Source organism: Apaloderma vittatum, unplaced genomic scaffold (assembly GCF_000703405.1).
Source record: "Apaloderma vittatum isolate BGI_N311 unplaced genomic scaffold, ASM70340v1 scaffold9514, whole genome shotgun sequence".
Lineage (NCBI taxonomy): Eukaryota > Metazoa > Chordata > Aves > Trogoniformes > Trogonidae > Apaloderma > Apaloderma vittatum.
The window spans coordinates 3,591-19,043 of record NW_009714375.1 but is presented as its reverse complement, the minus strand read 5'-3'; the positions used below and the strand labels follow the sequence as shown (position 1 = coordinate 19,043).

General features: G+C 44.8%; 1 protein-coding gene across 1 annotated transcript in view; it reads left to right on the top strand.

Moving 5' to 3' along the window:
• The first annotated feature begins 2,318 nt into the window (after window positions 1–2,318).
• Window positions 2,319–15,453, top strand: part of LOC104273413 (homeobox-containing protein 1) — a 16,558-nt gene continuing 3,423 nt past the window's right edge. Inside the window, exon 1 of the mRNA XM_009868749.1 lies at window positions 2,319–2,404. Coding sequence (XP_009867051.1) covers window positions 2,382–2,404 — 23 coding nt within the window. The 5' untranslated portion in view covers window positions 2,319–2,381. The remainder of the gene's footprint in view (window positions 2,405–15,453) is intronic.

The following is a 15,453-nucleotide window of genomic DNA, read 5'->3' as shown; positions in this document are numbered from 1 at the left end:
CTCTGGACTAGATTGCCCAGAGGGGCTGTGGCTGCCCCCTCCCTGGAGATGTCCAAGGCCAGGTTGCATGAACCTGGAGCAACCTGGGCTGGTTCAGGGCGTCCCTGCCCATGGCAGGGGGTGGGTTGGGTGATCTCTAAGCTCCCTTCCAACATCAGTCACTCTAGGATTCTATGATAGATTTATAACATCTGGGGTCTGTATCATTTTTCCCCTCTTCCATTAGTGTCCTTGATACCATTGTCCTGCCTTTGTTGTCTCACCTGCGTTACTGCAGCCTTTTCTTTGGCTCTCGATCATCTCCTTGCATTCTGGTTTTAATCCCGTGTTTCACAATGACGGAAGATGATCTTTTCTTCCTTTGTGGGTTTTGTTCTTTGCTTCTTCCACACTCCTCACTCTGGAAGCGAATCTGTCTCTGAGCAATGCAGTTCTCTGCCATTCGCCTCCCTGACCTTCATAAGGTTTGTATATATTTAAGTCTAATTTGTTCCCCTTTGGAAAACAAAACAGCTCGCCGTATTAAACTCCAAATCTGGCAATAAGTCAACAGCATGATCTCATATTTTTTGTGGCTGCTTCAGGGAATAAGTTTTAAATGCAGCCGAGAGATTTAACAGAGAAGTGTTTTGGTGTAGAAGAATCTTGAAAGGGTTCGGGGTGGCTGCTGGCGAGGGACCTCTCTGTTTGGCTTTTCCATCCATCAGGACTTGGGTGTCAGTGGTTTCTCTCCCAGGCCACAGTACGTGCCCCATGAGGCTCTGCTGGGACCACTCATCGTGTCTGCGACCCTTGCTCTTGCTGACCTCCTTTCCTGGAGAGGGAGAAGGCAACTCAAGACCTAGGCATGGGCTGAAGGAATTGTTCTGGGAATGGCAGCTCTCGGCAGTTCCCTCCCCGAAAACACCCAGCGCTTCCCTTCGCCACATCCGAGTGGGAGCAGTCGAGGGGCTGGGCTTAAAACCCCCGGTGGCCAGAAGCTGGCAGCTGGTGCTGCTTCTGGAAAATTCAGGCCGGCTTTTTGCCTTGATTGTCCCTAAGCTTTATCCAGAAAGGGAAAAAAAAGGCTGATATAGTCTGTGTATGCCCGGTGGCCCCCGTCTGGAATAGGTGCCTGTAGCACGTGTGATACGGGAGGAGTCACACTATAGCATCTGCGCCGCTCTTAACCGCTGAGAAGAGCCAAGGTGGGACCATACACAAGGCTCCGTTGCTAATACTACAGACAGTATGGAGCCGTTAAATCACCCCACGCAAATCCCCGTGCTCTTCTGTTCCAGCTCACGCGCACCTGTAGCCTGAAGTGTAAATGTTCTCTCTAGTTCCTTCTGCGTCTGCCTGGGTATAACGTCCTGCCTTTCTCTTTCCCGTTGGTTCATAGTTTGACTTTCGAAGCACTTTCAGTCCACGTTAGTTTGTGGAGAAAGACATCAGCAGTGATAGCTAAAGAAAATTCTATTAGGTCATTCCTTTTCGGAACATAGTACCTGTCTTCTAAGCTCTTTGCGGATGTTAGCCAAATAATCCTTTTAATAGCTTTTGTGAGTTAAAAGGGTAGGTAACTGTCATAAGGCTAAATGATTGCATAGATTAATTTACTTGTGGCCCAAAGAAATCAATTGCAATTTAAATTTTTGTCTCTGGACTGATTACACCACCAGACATCAACTTTCTCCTTAGGAATCTACAATGTGCATTGGAGTATATGTCTGTGGTTATATATGGGTGTGGATTAGTTATAGATTATCCAGAGTTATGTGATTGAACATTCCCAGTTTTTAACCCATGGGCGTGCGCTAGCTCGGAGCGCTCAGCTGGTCGGCTTTGTTTAGATCTGTGAAGTATTCATTTATAACTTGAGTCGTTACAGTTCATAGGCTCTTTGGATGTAGAAGAATATTTGGCAGGCTTTAAGACCACGAGTCCGTTGCAAGCCATGTCAGAGCTCCCGCTGAAGGCAAAGGGAGGAAAGAGAGTGGGCCTTTAATGATCCACTTAAAAAATAAAAATTGAAAGATGACCTAAGAAAATTCAGTGGTTCCAGGGAGCGTTTTTCTTAACCACAGTTATATTTGGTGGTTGGTGTGTGTTCTCCTGCCTTTTAGCAGAGGGATGGACTGAGTGAGTGAGAAGGATCCTGAAGGGGCCTGTCTGGTTTTTTTAAGGAGAAATAATTTGGTGCTACTGCCCGGTGAAACCGCGGTAACGTTACCCTCTGTAAGCTGGTTGTGCAGTTGAACACCAGGTAACAAGATGTCAGGATGCGTTTGCCTTTCATGAAGTCTCTAATGTTTTTGTGTATTTTAATTATGTTTTACAGAATGGTGAATAACACTGAAGACCCTCAAGAGGCTTTATAACGTCCCATCCCCATGTAAAGTATGCTCAGAACTTTTCCAGTAGTGTAAGTATGAGCTAAAACAACCCACAACATTTAAGAGCTGTTTGATGGGGGTTTTTTTTCTGTTAATTTGTCTAAAAAGAACAGAGAAATTGTTAAAACGATGATCAGCAGTTGGCTAAATTGGAGAGTTCCCATGGCTCAACATTTAAACCAGGGAACAGCAGCATTTAATTGCTCACTTGGCCTGGCTGGTATGTTATTTCTGCTTTCATTTTCTGTCGCTGAAAGAGAAGGGAAATGATGCAGTTGTTAGAAACTCAGCCTTGATCAGAGAAAAGGCAGTGTTAAAAGAGAGCTCTCCGTACGTCTACTGACCATGCGAGAAGGACACCAGAGCTGTGCAGGAGTGTAGCACAGCTACAGCTTGGTGAAAGGGGAGGAAAACACCATCCACGTGGCATTATATAGCAAAGGCACCTAACGTTAGGACTGAATGTGTTGGTCTGAGCACCCTCTCCTGAATCCTGAACCCAAATACAAACTGAAGTTGTCTAAATCTCATCCTTGAATTTGAATTCGTTCTTTTAAGTGACTTCTGTCATGAATCTTCAGTGGAATTGGTATCCGTGCTGTCTCTTCAATAAATAAATGAATTCCAAGTTTGGAGCTTGTCAGGCTGAAAGGAAAAGCTTGACCTGTACTGCGCTGTCATCCGTCTCTCTCGCTGGCCGGTCCTGTTCCCCATAGCTCGTTCATAGGCATGACCGAATGCTTGTCCACTGGCAGTCAGATTCTTGAGATATTTTGAGCTCTTGACTTCTGATTGTACTTTCTGTCAGACCGAGGTGGAAAGAGAAACCCTTTCTACAGAACAGGTAACAAGAAACTGGGTCGCTGTGAATGCGTTCGCGTTTTCCCAGGTGTGGGTTGTTTCAAGGAGTAACGTCGTTCATCTGGCACGTGGACGTTCATAGTGCAAGTGGCAGTACAGTCAACGACTGGGAGTCACAGCAAATCGTAACCGCTGCCAGGGGTTTTCTGTTGGAAACTAAACTACCAGTGTATTTCATAAAAGTTTCTTGATACAACCATTAATTTTTTTTCTGCTGCTAGTGACTTAGTCTTCTGTTCAAAACTTGTAGCTTCCTACTTTATTGCCTGTCCCCTGAGCCGCCTCGTCTTCTTTTAGCTGGAGATATGTTGGATTTGAGTATTAAAAGCACCACTTGAAATTGTAAAGATCTAGTTCACAGCAGGAAAGAAGGCTGGAGGTAAGGCCACACTGCCCCGTGCATCTTTGTTACGCTGGTAATTTGGAGTTTGCAGAGTGATTTTCAGGCTCCCCTGTGTGAGCACAAGGACAGTCTGCCAGCTTTAACTTTGACGCAGGCTTTCACCATAAATTTCCAAATTGTGAATTATATAGTTTTAATCTCCTGCACTGTACCTAGACTTCAGTCGTGTTCTGTGCGGTTTTAGTTGCGCGTCACGTTGTTCTGTTGGTTTTTTGGAATCGTTGTGGCACTTCGATGGGCCCTGTTAATCAGCTGCCACCCTCCGTCAGAGAAGTAGCAGCTTTTCTGACTTAATCCAGTATATGTGCAGTTACTACTGTCATCGAGGATGCAATCTAAGTGTAGGAGAAGAGTTTTTGACTAAGTGAAAGCTGGGGTGAACCTATTTGGAGGGGATTGGAGAGCATTAAATTAGAGGAAATTGGCCAAGATGACCCATTTAGGTATAAAGTTTCCAGATCAAACCATAGATATCTTTTAAAAAGGATAAGTGGGCATCGTGGTTTCAGAAAAGGAAAGAAGAAATCGGAGTCTTTTAAAATAAAAAATAAACCAAAACACGACAAAGTTTTAACTTAAAATACTGAATAAGATTAAGATTGAACAGTGTTAAAAATACCATGGTTAGAGAGTAGGTTGGTTACTCCTACGAGGGGTAGCATCCTCTGTCTGAAGAGCAAAGCCAGCAGCTGGTTGTGGTTACCATTTCCCCTCCCCGATTTCCACACATGGTTCATAGAATCCTAGAACTGTCAGGGTTGGAAGGGACCTCAAAGATCATCTCGTTCCAACCTCCTGCCATGGGCAGGGACACCTCCCACCAGGCCACGGGACATCCCCCACTAGATCAGGCTGCCCAGAGCCCCATCCAGCCTGGCCTGAAAAACTCCCAGGGATGGGGCTGCCACCCCCTCTCTGGGCAACCTGTGCCAGGGTCTCCCCACCCTCCTGGGGAAGAACTTCTTCCTCACGTCCCGTCTGAACCGACCCATCTCCAGCTTCAATCCATTCCCTCTAGTCCTGTCACTGCCCGACACCCTCACAAGCCCCTCCCCAGCTCTCTTGTAGCCCCCTGGAGATACTGGAAGCCACAATAAGGTCTCGTGGGAGCCTTCTTTTCTGCAGACTGAACAGCCCCAACTCTCTCAGTCTGTCTCCACAGGAGAGGTGCTCCAGCCCTCTGAGTGTCCTCGTGGCCCTTCTCTGGACACGTTGGATTAGAGTCAAGAGGAGTTTCAGCATGATGTGAACACAAGATTCTTGATTTTAGTCTCACAAGAATTAATAATTTATCTGAAACTAAGCCTTTCTGTAGCCAATGCAAGTATATCTCTGCTGGGTTCTCCATAAATAAATAATAATTATCTGTATTTCACAGGCTCATGGCAGTATTGGTTAATTAATGTATGTTAGTGGTGTTTGTGTTGTGTGTTTCAAGCTATCAACATACGATCATAGAACACAGAATCATAGAATCACAGAATCATAGAACAATTCAGGTTGGAAAAGCCCCTTGGGATCATCGAGTCCAACCATTGACCCTACACTACAAGTTCACCCCTAAACCATCTCACTCAACACCACATCTAAGCGACGCTTAAACACATTTTGGATTTTGGATAGAACTAGACAGTTTCAGTGTCCTCACTTGAAGTTTACCTGAATTATCAGGCCGGTGTTTATGAGTCGTATCTGCCAGCAGTGACAGAGCTGTCTTGGGAATGAGTAAAAGCTGCTGAGTGGAGAGAAAATCGGTGTGAGTAATGCAGATGAAAAAGGACTAGATTGAAGCCTTGTCATCATTTAGCGAAAACAACAGAAAGAGAGGGATGAGTGTGTGAACGGTACCAAAGTCAGCACACATTGAAGAACAGACCGTGGAGTTGCAGTGGCTTAGAAAGTCACCACGCGGCCAAGCTGTGTTAACTGTTCAGCTTCCTTGGAAGGAGACACAAAACAAGTCAATTAAACTTCGGACTTGGCTAATTTGCTCTTTTTATCTTCAGTGACAAGGTATCGTGCAAATAGTTGGCGGTAGTAGGAATCTTCAGTTGACATTTTAAGTTTCCTTAACTGAAACAACGTCTGGTCTGAGCCCTTCGTTTTACTTTAAGATAAACCAGATGAGTTAATTCACGGTTTTGCAGGCAGCTAAGCCAGTCTGAAAGGGACCTAAAGGAAATGGTGTTGCCCATGTGCCTCTTCTGCCTAGTTCTGCTTCTGGCCAAACTGGTTTGCCCCCATGTGTTGAGTGGGTAATACCAATCATCAAAGTCTTCCAGAAACTAATTCAGCTCGCTCACCCGGACAGAAACTGGCTGTGGCTGGGTTGGTTGGTGGATTGATTTTCTGACTGGCTTGATAAACTGAACTGTTCTGAGGAGATACCCACCAAGTCCTGGAGCTGGGCAGAAGAGCAGGTTGCAGGTCAGTTCACCCTCTCTCGTGCATCTGCAGCCTCAGTAGGTGTTCTCCTCCTGTTCCAAGCAGGACACACTAAGATTTGGACTTACCCGGAGAGTACAGACTGGGTCTTCTCTGTCTGTGCAAAAGGAAATTTGCCCAGTCTGAGCCACGCAGAAAGATGCCTGTTGAACATTAATTAGATGCTTTTAAATAAAATAAAACTCTAATACTGAAGCAACAGGAGCCAAAAGCCCATGGGTTTGCCATTATGATTTATGTTCCTCAAGAAGCCGCTGTTACCTACTCCTGATTTGTTCACCAAGTCTGATCTCTGTCTTCACTAAGACTATGTGCCGGTAAAACTGCACTTGCTAGCTCTTTGCTACTGGGACAAAAATTGCTTTGTAGGTAAGCACAAAATTAAGGGTAGATAAGTTTCAGTTACTCGCTGGGTTTGCTTCTTAGTTTTCTGAAGTAGCAAATCTCCCATTTAAGGAAGTGTGTTGGTTGGTACCGCTGGTGATAGGTCTTGAGGGAGAACGAAGGTGCTTGAAATACTTCAGAATGTCTTTTTTTTCTTTACGTGTGGAAGAGAGGTGATGGAGATCCTGGTGACGGCACTGCTGGAAACTTGTCCTACACCTTGTCATATCTGATGCTATAGATGGACCCTGTAGGATGTCTCTGTGTGCGGTGAGAAAACACTCAAAGTTTGGCCAAGCGCTTGGTTTCCCTTCTTGCAGAGTGCCTGTATGACTTTGAACAAGTCATGTTGGCTTGTGTGACAGCCAGGTCTTTTCTGTGAGCTCTCCTTGAAATTTAATGTTGTTGTACTTCCTTACCTGATGGGGATCTTCTGTAGAAAGATGCGTTTCAAGTGTTTAGATATTCCAACTAGAAGAATTAGTAGAGAAGAATTCTGAGGTTCTGTCTGGATTTTAACAAAGGTTTGACCAAATTCTGAAGTGGACTGGAGGAGGCAGAGGACAGCAGAATACCTACCCCGGTAATCTTGCCAGCTGAAAATATGGGACTTGCCAGTCTGGTGTCTGGTTGTGCCCACATCTCAGGTTTATTGCTGTAATAATTCTCTTTCTTCCTCTGAGTTACAGACAGTCTTTCAGTGTGTTGGTGAGATTTGCTCAACTGTGTAACTCGAGCGCACAATTCCTGCCCCGATTCTGTTACAGAGCTTATATACCCAAAGCTTAGTCTTTGGCTCCCGAATCCAAGAGCTCCTCCTTTGCTCTTGGCACAGGTTTGGGCTTTGGGCCTCGATTCAGCGCTCAGCTGCCACTACGGCTTTTCTCTCTGGTTGTTAGTCCTTCTGATCCCTCATTCTGCCCTTGAATCCAGCCTCAGAGTTTGAATTCCTGCCTCGTTGCTGCAGAATTGCAACGATGGTAGGAAACCCAGATTTTAGCAGTAGGGAAGGTTAGGGTTAGACAGATAAGGTGTCGGTGTGAATCAGTCTGTGCCTTGAGTTGAATTCAGAAGTATCTGGCTGCCAGCCTTGTGCTTAGTCAGAGGTCAGTCTCTTTTGTAAGACTTGGATTATGACAGTAATTGGCATTTATATTATATTTTTGCCTTATAAGATCAATCTCAGGTTCTCTCTCTCTTTCCCAAAGATGTAAAGCGGATACGATAAAGCAGAGTAAGTTACTCACCTAAGTGGAATCAGTGGCAAAACTGCTAGGGTTTGCTTACTGCTAGTGTGCCAGCAGCCAGTAAAAGAGATTTTACCGGCACTGAAGAATTCCAAAGAGTGAGTGGAAGAGCAGCTCATGTAGAAGTAGGAAAGATGGGTTTGGGGCTCTTTACCTAGCTGAGAAGCTTAAAGCCTCCTGAAAAGATGATGTGTTGATATTCTGCTCTCAGCTTGCCTGCTGTAATTTGTGTGGCGGTGAGTATTTGATTACGTTGGATTTATTTTCAGAAGTTTCAGGCTGCTCTTATTAATTGTCACCGTTTTGATCGAAAGCGTATGGCAGCGTTCTGCATTCCTAAGGCACTGTTTTGCATTCATAAACAGCCCCGGTGACGTTTAACCTCGATAGATCAACTCGTAGTCTGATTTCACTCCTTGCTGCAGCGCGAGGCTTTCGTTTCTCCGGGCTGAGAGCAGTCATTACATTTTGTTTGTGAATCAGGATGAATGGGAGTAGAGTCCTCTTTGAAAATCAGAACGAAGAGATGCAACTGCAGGAGATAATTATGCTAACGCACGGGTAAGGATGGCTCTGTGTTCGTTGACATGATGAGCACTTGAGGCCTGATTTTTTTTTTTTTCCTCTCCTGGAAACTGGTACAACTCCACTGAACATCCTGGAGTTGCAACTGATGAGCGTAAGTGTTGGCTCAGATGAGTCAGCCCCTTAATCCTGTGTTGCGCCCCAGAATTCGTAGCATCAACTACTGTTTTGAAGGCAGCTTTGCTTAATATGGTGCAAAGCTTTGGGCGCTTCTGAAATTATTTAAATTGACTGCGAAGAAAAGGAGACGCGCTTGCTCAGTAAGAACAGAAAAGGGCAAAGCTTGAAATTCAGAAGGGTGGGTAGTGTTATACCCTGAATTGTTAGTGTTATAGATAGTGTATTGTTCCAGCAGTGCCTTAGAGTTCAGGTGACAGGACACAGTCTTTGCTTTTGAACACGTCTGCGTGGTGTGCACCGTTTCCTTCCACAGAATCACAGCGTCGACCGCTCTGTTTGTGGAACAGCTGTAGCTCAGAATAAAAGTCGCTGTCTTGAGCATCTTGTAAGAACCAGCTGCGTCCTTTGGGTTGGGTAATGGCGGGGGAGATGTAGAAAAGGAAGGAGGAACGAATGAAACTTTGCTTGGGTCCTCCGACCTCATAAACATGTATGGAGAGGGGAACAAGTGTGGAGAATATGGTTAGAAGATTAACAGACCGGGCAGCTGGACGTGAAGTTTTTTTGTAGTCACTGGTTCTGACAGAAAGCACCCGGAGTGGTAGTTAATGTGAATTAGGTTGTTGCTGCTCCGTGTTTTTAACGGCCGGAGGACATCCATCTCCACTGGGTTCAGACAGCGCTATACGCACGTGCACACAGGAAAAAATCTAAGGAGTTCAAGCTGTGAGAAAGACTGATAGTTAAAACACTTGTTTAGTTAGTTGTAGAAAGCAATATTTTTTTCCTTTATGCTTTGTGATAACCTACTTCAGCTGAAGAGCCGTAGCTGTACTGTGTGATTTTGATTTCGCCCTTCCGTTTGAAGGGCAAGATTGTGTTCAGTGACCCCGCGAGAGTGCACCTTAAGCTGCAAAACGTGATGGTGCTGTCAAAGGTCAGACGACAAATTCTGGAAATGGTGTGAAGAGGATAGTGTGGCGTTGAGAGGGCCCTACTCTGGACCAGCAGGATAAGCTGTATATCAAAGAAGGGTAGAAGTTGGCATCTCTCGCCATCCTGTTGGCCACAGTTGATTGTGCCTTTATCGAAATCATTCTTAAACCAATTACCAGACCTAGGATCCTGCTCTGAACACTTTGGCTCTAGCCCACATCCATATTATGCAGATCGTATCAAATGTAGGCCTTACATCAAAAAACTCAACTGGTTTTGTGAGTCTTGAGCTTTGCAGAGCTTATTAGATAAAGCAGGGAATTTTAATAGAAATTTGAAGAAGGACCTCAGCGGAAAAGGATCTCTTGAGTGATGCCAGAATAATTCCTACTCATGTACAGTGAGCAGAAGAGTGGAAAAAATGTTTGCTTGTGATCATTAAAGAGTCCAGAGCCATTTTCTCAAGTGTTAGAGGTGTTAAGGCTGGTGTCTGGCCTTATTCCCAAACGGATAATTGAATAGCTTTGAACTTCTCCGAGTTCAGCTGGACGTGGATTTAGCTCGTAGCTGTTTTTATGGGATTATTCTGCGTGTTCCATCACCTACAAAGTTAGTGTCGGGTAGATGATTCTTGTATCTGTATGGGCTAGGATAGTAGGTGAGAAATCCTTGCTGTGATTTTCCGTATTTTTCTCTCTGAGAGGCAGGAAGATAAGGGGAAGAGAATAACTCTGTGTCTTGCCACGTATTCCCCCATCAAGATCAGTGCTCTTCTTACCCAAATCTAAAGGGTAAAATTCATTTAAAAAAAAAAAAAAAGAGGCTAAACAAGTCTTGGCGATAGGAGAAGAAAAACATTAGTATTGAGAGCAGCCGTGCCCCTGAACAGCCCTCGCTGCAGAAAGCGGTGTTAGAAATGAAGAGTGATGCTGCATCTGGCTGGTTCAGACCTGCTGGATATTCTACATCTGTGGATTTGGGAAGGGAAATAAGTTCTTTTTCATTTAGCTCCTTATAGTTCTCCCTTCATCTGATAGTCAAGTAGCTCAGGTTCCCTTTGGATGAGCCACGAAAGGTAAGCTTGAACTTTCAATGATTTTATAGACACTGAGGGGCGGTGAGTGGACTTGGTCCATCTTACTTGGGCTGTGGCTGCCAACTTAATGCAAAAACTGTAAATAAGTTTGATACTTAAAGCTACCTTTTTTCTTCTATCAGGATCTAAATAATCTTGATTCGTTTTAAGGACCAGATTCAGTTGTTAAAAAAAAATAAATAAAAAACCGACCAGTTTTAATTTTGAACTCAGTACTTTGCAGAGGTCTTGCTTTCCAAACTTTGGGGAGAAATACCCACAGCAACACTCCCTTGGTTGACTCTCTTTTTCAGGTGCCTCCCAAAGGAAAGTTGACAGCCCGTTGTAACTGGTAAGAATTTTGTGAACTGCTCAGAAGATGAAGGTGTGATCACAAGCAAAGATCTGCTAGCGTCGAGGGTATTTTGCTCCACTGGCAGCAAAGTTTGCCAAAGTTTCACCCCAGCAAAGCGCTCGGTCGATGGTCTTTGTTCTCACAAAAAGGATTTGCTCTCTTTTTTTAACAGTATTTGCTATATTTTTCTCCTGCACACCCCCAGTCATTCCGTTTGTCCCTGTTTATTCTACGTCTTGCAGTTGGTTGTATTTCACAAGGAAAAAGAGGGGGAAAGCTAATTGAATTACAGTTAGCCGGAGGAGTTCAGGAGGGTAAGAAGCTCTTACAGCAATATGGGGTGGATGAGGTAGTGGAGAATATCCATTAATTAATGAGGTGAATGAAATTCTGATGATTCTAAAACGGCTGATTTACTTAACTGCTTTGAAAATTGATCTTTGAACAGGGTAAATTTATTAACATATTTTAAAAAGGGAAAACAGCTAAAGGCCTGCTAAAATAACCGTTCTAAATAATGTTACTGTAGTTATTCATTAAAAACCAGTGGCTGGTTGGCAGTGTTGGAACATGTTCAATAATACCACATTTTGCAATATTTGCTTTGGGTTTTTAATGGAAAATTCCCAGTTCCTGCAGTTGTTTTCAAAACGTGAAGCTCACTCGGAAGCATCGTTTCGAGATCTCATGGTTGTGTAGGAAAGCACACGAAAATGTTGAGTAGGAGTGCAAAATCAAGAAGAGCGATGAGAAATACGTCTGGTACAACACGTGCTGTGTAGGGTAGGGTAAGCAAGGAGGTTTTTACATCTCTGTGTGACGTTAGTGAGACCAGCAGTGAGAGGTTGTATCTGGTTTTGGTGTTGTTATCTTTCTAAGCATTGAAAAACTACATAGAAGTTGTCTGAAAGGACTGGAGGCCTGGAAGAGTGTTTTGGGTGGACAGACAGACACAGCATTGATTTGGGGTTTTGGCTTTTTTTTCCCGAATTGCCAACGTTTTCCAGTGATCACGTTAAACCTAATATAATGGATTTAATTTGACAGTAAGTTTGCTACTCTTAGATTAATTTCCACAAGCGTTTTAGAATCACAGAATGTTGGGGGTTGGAAGGGACCTCTAGAGATCCCCCAGTGCCGCCCCCTGCCAGAGCAGGGTCACCCAGGGCAGCCACACAGGAACACGTCCAGGTGGGTTGGAAAGTCTCCAGAGCAGGAGACTCCACACCCTCTCTGGGCAGCCTGGGCCAGGGCTCCGGCACCCACACAGGGAAGAAGTTTCTCCCCGTGTTGAGGTGGAACTTCCCATGTTCTAACACTTAAGCCCATTATTTCTTGTTCTGTTGCTGGGCACCACTGAGGAGAGATTGTCCCCTTCCCCTTGACCCCCACCCCTCAGATATTTCTATACATTAATAAATCCCCTCTCAGCCGTCTCCTTTCCAGGCTGAACAGCCCCAGGTCTCTCAGTCTCTCTTTACAGGAGAGATGTCCAAATCCCTTGATCCCCCTCGTAGCTCTCCCTTGGACTCTCTCCAGTAGGTCCCTGTCTCTCTGGAACTGGAGAGCCCCAAACTGAACACAGTATTTTAGAAGCAGTCTGCAGATTCACAGGACTCTGTAGAACACGGGTTGGACATCATGAAATGTCTTCCTCTTATGGCAGAGGACGGCCTTGTCGAGTGACCCTTGCATCCCCACTTGACTGAAATCACAGTGCCTGCACGGCGGATCCCGGCGCTGTCAGAGTGGGACAAGCTGGAGGCCACATCCCGTTCCTCTGTAGAGCCATGTGCGACAGGAGTCAACCATTTCTCTTGCATCTCAGGACACTGGGGATCATTATGTGTAATTCACTAAAGGAGACTTGGGGTTCACTGAAGGATTACATGTAGTTCCCTAAAAGAGATTAATCTGGCCTGAGAACCCAGATCTAGAAGCTCAGCCCTGACATTTTAAACAAATTAGGAATCACTCGCAAATTTTTAAGGGAATGACTGGCCATGACCACAAACTGCTGCAGGAAAGGGCAAGTTCTGTGTTACTTGATGTTGTTGAAGCCATCTGGAAAGTCACGACTTTGTCAGTTCCGAGTTGTTCCGTTCGCAGAGCTACAAGGATGAAAGCTTTGGGTTTCTGGGTCTGAGACAAACAGGAGATGATCTGAAGTATGTTTCAGTATTAAATGTTGAAGAGTCAATAAAGCAGGAATTTTGAGTAGAGGTTATTCTGAGTGAAGGCTCTGGTTCATTAAACTCTCCAGTTCATCCAAGTACTTGAGCTCGTGAAACTTGATGTTGCTGGATAAATGATCCCGGAAACGGTGACATTAGAAATCATGGTAAGAAATGCCAAAAAAGGTTTTATCTCCAAGGAAAGGCTGACAGGCATATCTAGTGAAAACCAGCTCGAGGCCAGATGTTTAAGAAGAGATTTTCTGTTTGAAAGCCATGTTGCTTGGGGTGGACTTGGGGGAATTTCATGCTGCACCGCAGCTTGTGAGGTGAGTCAGGAAGCCAGGGTGACTCTTCTCACTAATCTTGGACTGAGCAGCCCTGCCTCCCCCAAAGCCGAGGCCAATCCTAGAACACGGTGTCTGCTTCCAAATGCTCCTTGTCAAGCTCTGAACGTCTCGGGCTGAGACGCGACTTCCAAATTTTGGTTGTTACAATTCCAGTCAGTTGCTAGTCTAATGCTGCATTGGCTGCTGTGCCCTCCTTTTAGTAGAGTAATCTGGGCGTTTGTCTTTTAAAATTTAAAATGGCTTGTACGTTTTCGGTAATCAATTGTCCGAAGGACAGCGCATTCCTGTTGGACTGAAGCACTCTATGGCTGGAGTCCGTCTATCTTCCCACACAGGCAGTTTCTTGGATGGGAGTCATCCCCTTGCCTTGTCCTCCTGCTTCCTTCTCCCACGTCCACACTGTTGATGCAATGAGAAGGGCTCAGTAGCTGCTTGATGAGGCCAAAGGTAGGAGTTTCGTCTCCTTCTTGAGTTTTCCAGGTGACAGATGCCATTTTTGTGGATACACGCATCGTGGCTTTGCAACACCATGTCCGCAAAGCTAATTTTTAGCTACGGATCGACCAAGCCAGCCGGTTTTCGGCTTTGTTCATAAGAATATAAAATTACCCTTTTTTTCCCAACTTATGAGTCCAGCAGCAGGCTTTCTTTATATAAAGACATATTGTTAGAGAATAACTCTGAAGTTCTTCAGCCTCAAGACTACCTGGCCACATCCATGCTGCCAGACACTTGTAGCCTGGAGACCTGAGTGGCTGCACCCGGAGTGTCTGTGGTTTCTACTTCACCCGAAATCTTGAAAAATGCCGGCAAATTGGTTAAGAGTGCCCTGGTTGTGGCAGACCAAACCTGTACCAAAGACAGTTTGCTGTACAGGTGTCGACATGGCTATGCCATCTCACTCACAGACAGACCTGGTCCCATTGCCTGCTCAGGTCAGGTCCAAAACCCGTGGGCTTGGTTTGGTTTAGTGTGATTCATATCTCCAAAAAAAGATTAAATGCAGCAATTGAAAAAGTTTTATCTCTCTGTGCCTCCTGTTGGGAACTTCTCTGTGCCAGTGCAGAGCTGGAAATGAGGAGTGATCTCCAAATTTTGTGGAGAGAGACAGGCAGCTCTGTCTCTGGAAGGTCTAGCATCATCATGACGCCCATCATCCCTCTTGGTTTTTCTAGAGTCCTTGGAATTCTTGTTTGACTTTCTGAAGGCTGCTGGTTTGTCTGCTCTTCCTTGTAGTGATCAGGCATTAGCTCTGCCACATCTCCTGCAGTTTGAAGGATCTCTTCATCCTGTTCTCCTGCAGGAATTGTAATAAACCCTTGACTCATAGGAAGATTCACAAGAAGGATGGAAAATGCCTTGATCTTGCCAGGTTCTGTCTGCCCTCCATCTGCCATCCCTCCCTCTCAAGATCTTGAGTTCTGAAGGAGGTGATCTTGTCATTTTTATGCCATTTGGATCTGTAGTGAGGAGTCTTAGGAAGGAAAAGAGAGTCAGGGAGCATATTGTAATTTTTCAGTTCCATTTCTGGGCTTTGCAGCAGATGCATGTTCATTTTTCTGGCAACTTGGGAAATTTAGGAGTTAAAGACGTTTTTGACGAGCCACTGTGGTGATTGAGTTACCTGAGAAGCCTGCCTTTGGAGGAGAAAAGGCTGTGGAGTTATTTCTTTAAATGAAAGCTCAGTAGTAATTGGATGTGCTGCACTTTTCTCGTTAGGGCAGGCAATCTCTGACAAACATTGCAGGTTCAAAAGTTACAAACTTCAGAAATTGAACTTCAGAAACGGGACTTCAGTCGTATCAACTTTGGTCCTACAGGCCACTACAATTTCCGCTAGGTGTGTTTTTATCTTCTGTTTTTCAAGGTAGCAGCAAGAAGTTAGGGCATCTTGAACTTCTTCATGCTTAAGATTCGAAAGAGTTGAGATTCATAAATCTCACATCAGAACTGGTTAAAACTTCTCCAGAAAAACTCAACCTCTGGCCTCAACCAAACAGGTTTGGAATCTGGGATTTCTATCTGGTGGATACTTAGCAATGGGCAAAGTTTTGTCTGAAATCAAGTTGCAGCTTTAATTACTGAGCAACCACTGTCTCTCTGTAGCAGCGGTTTATCAAAAAGAGAAGGATACTGACTGCAG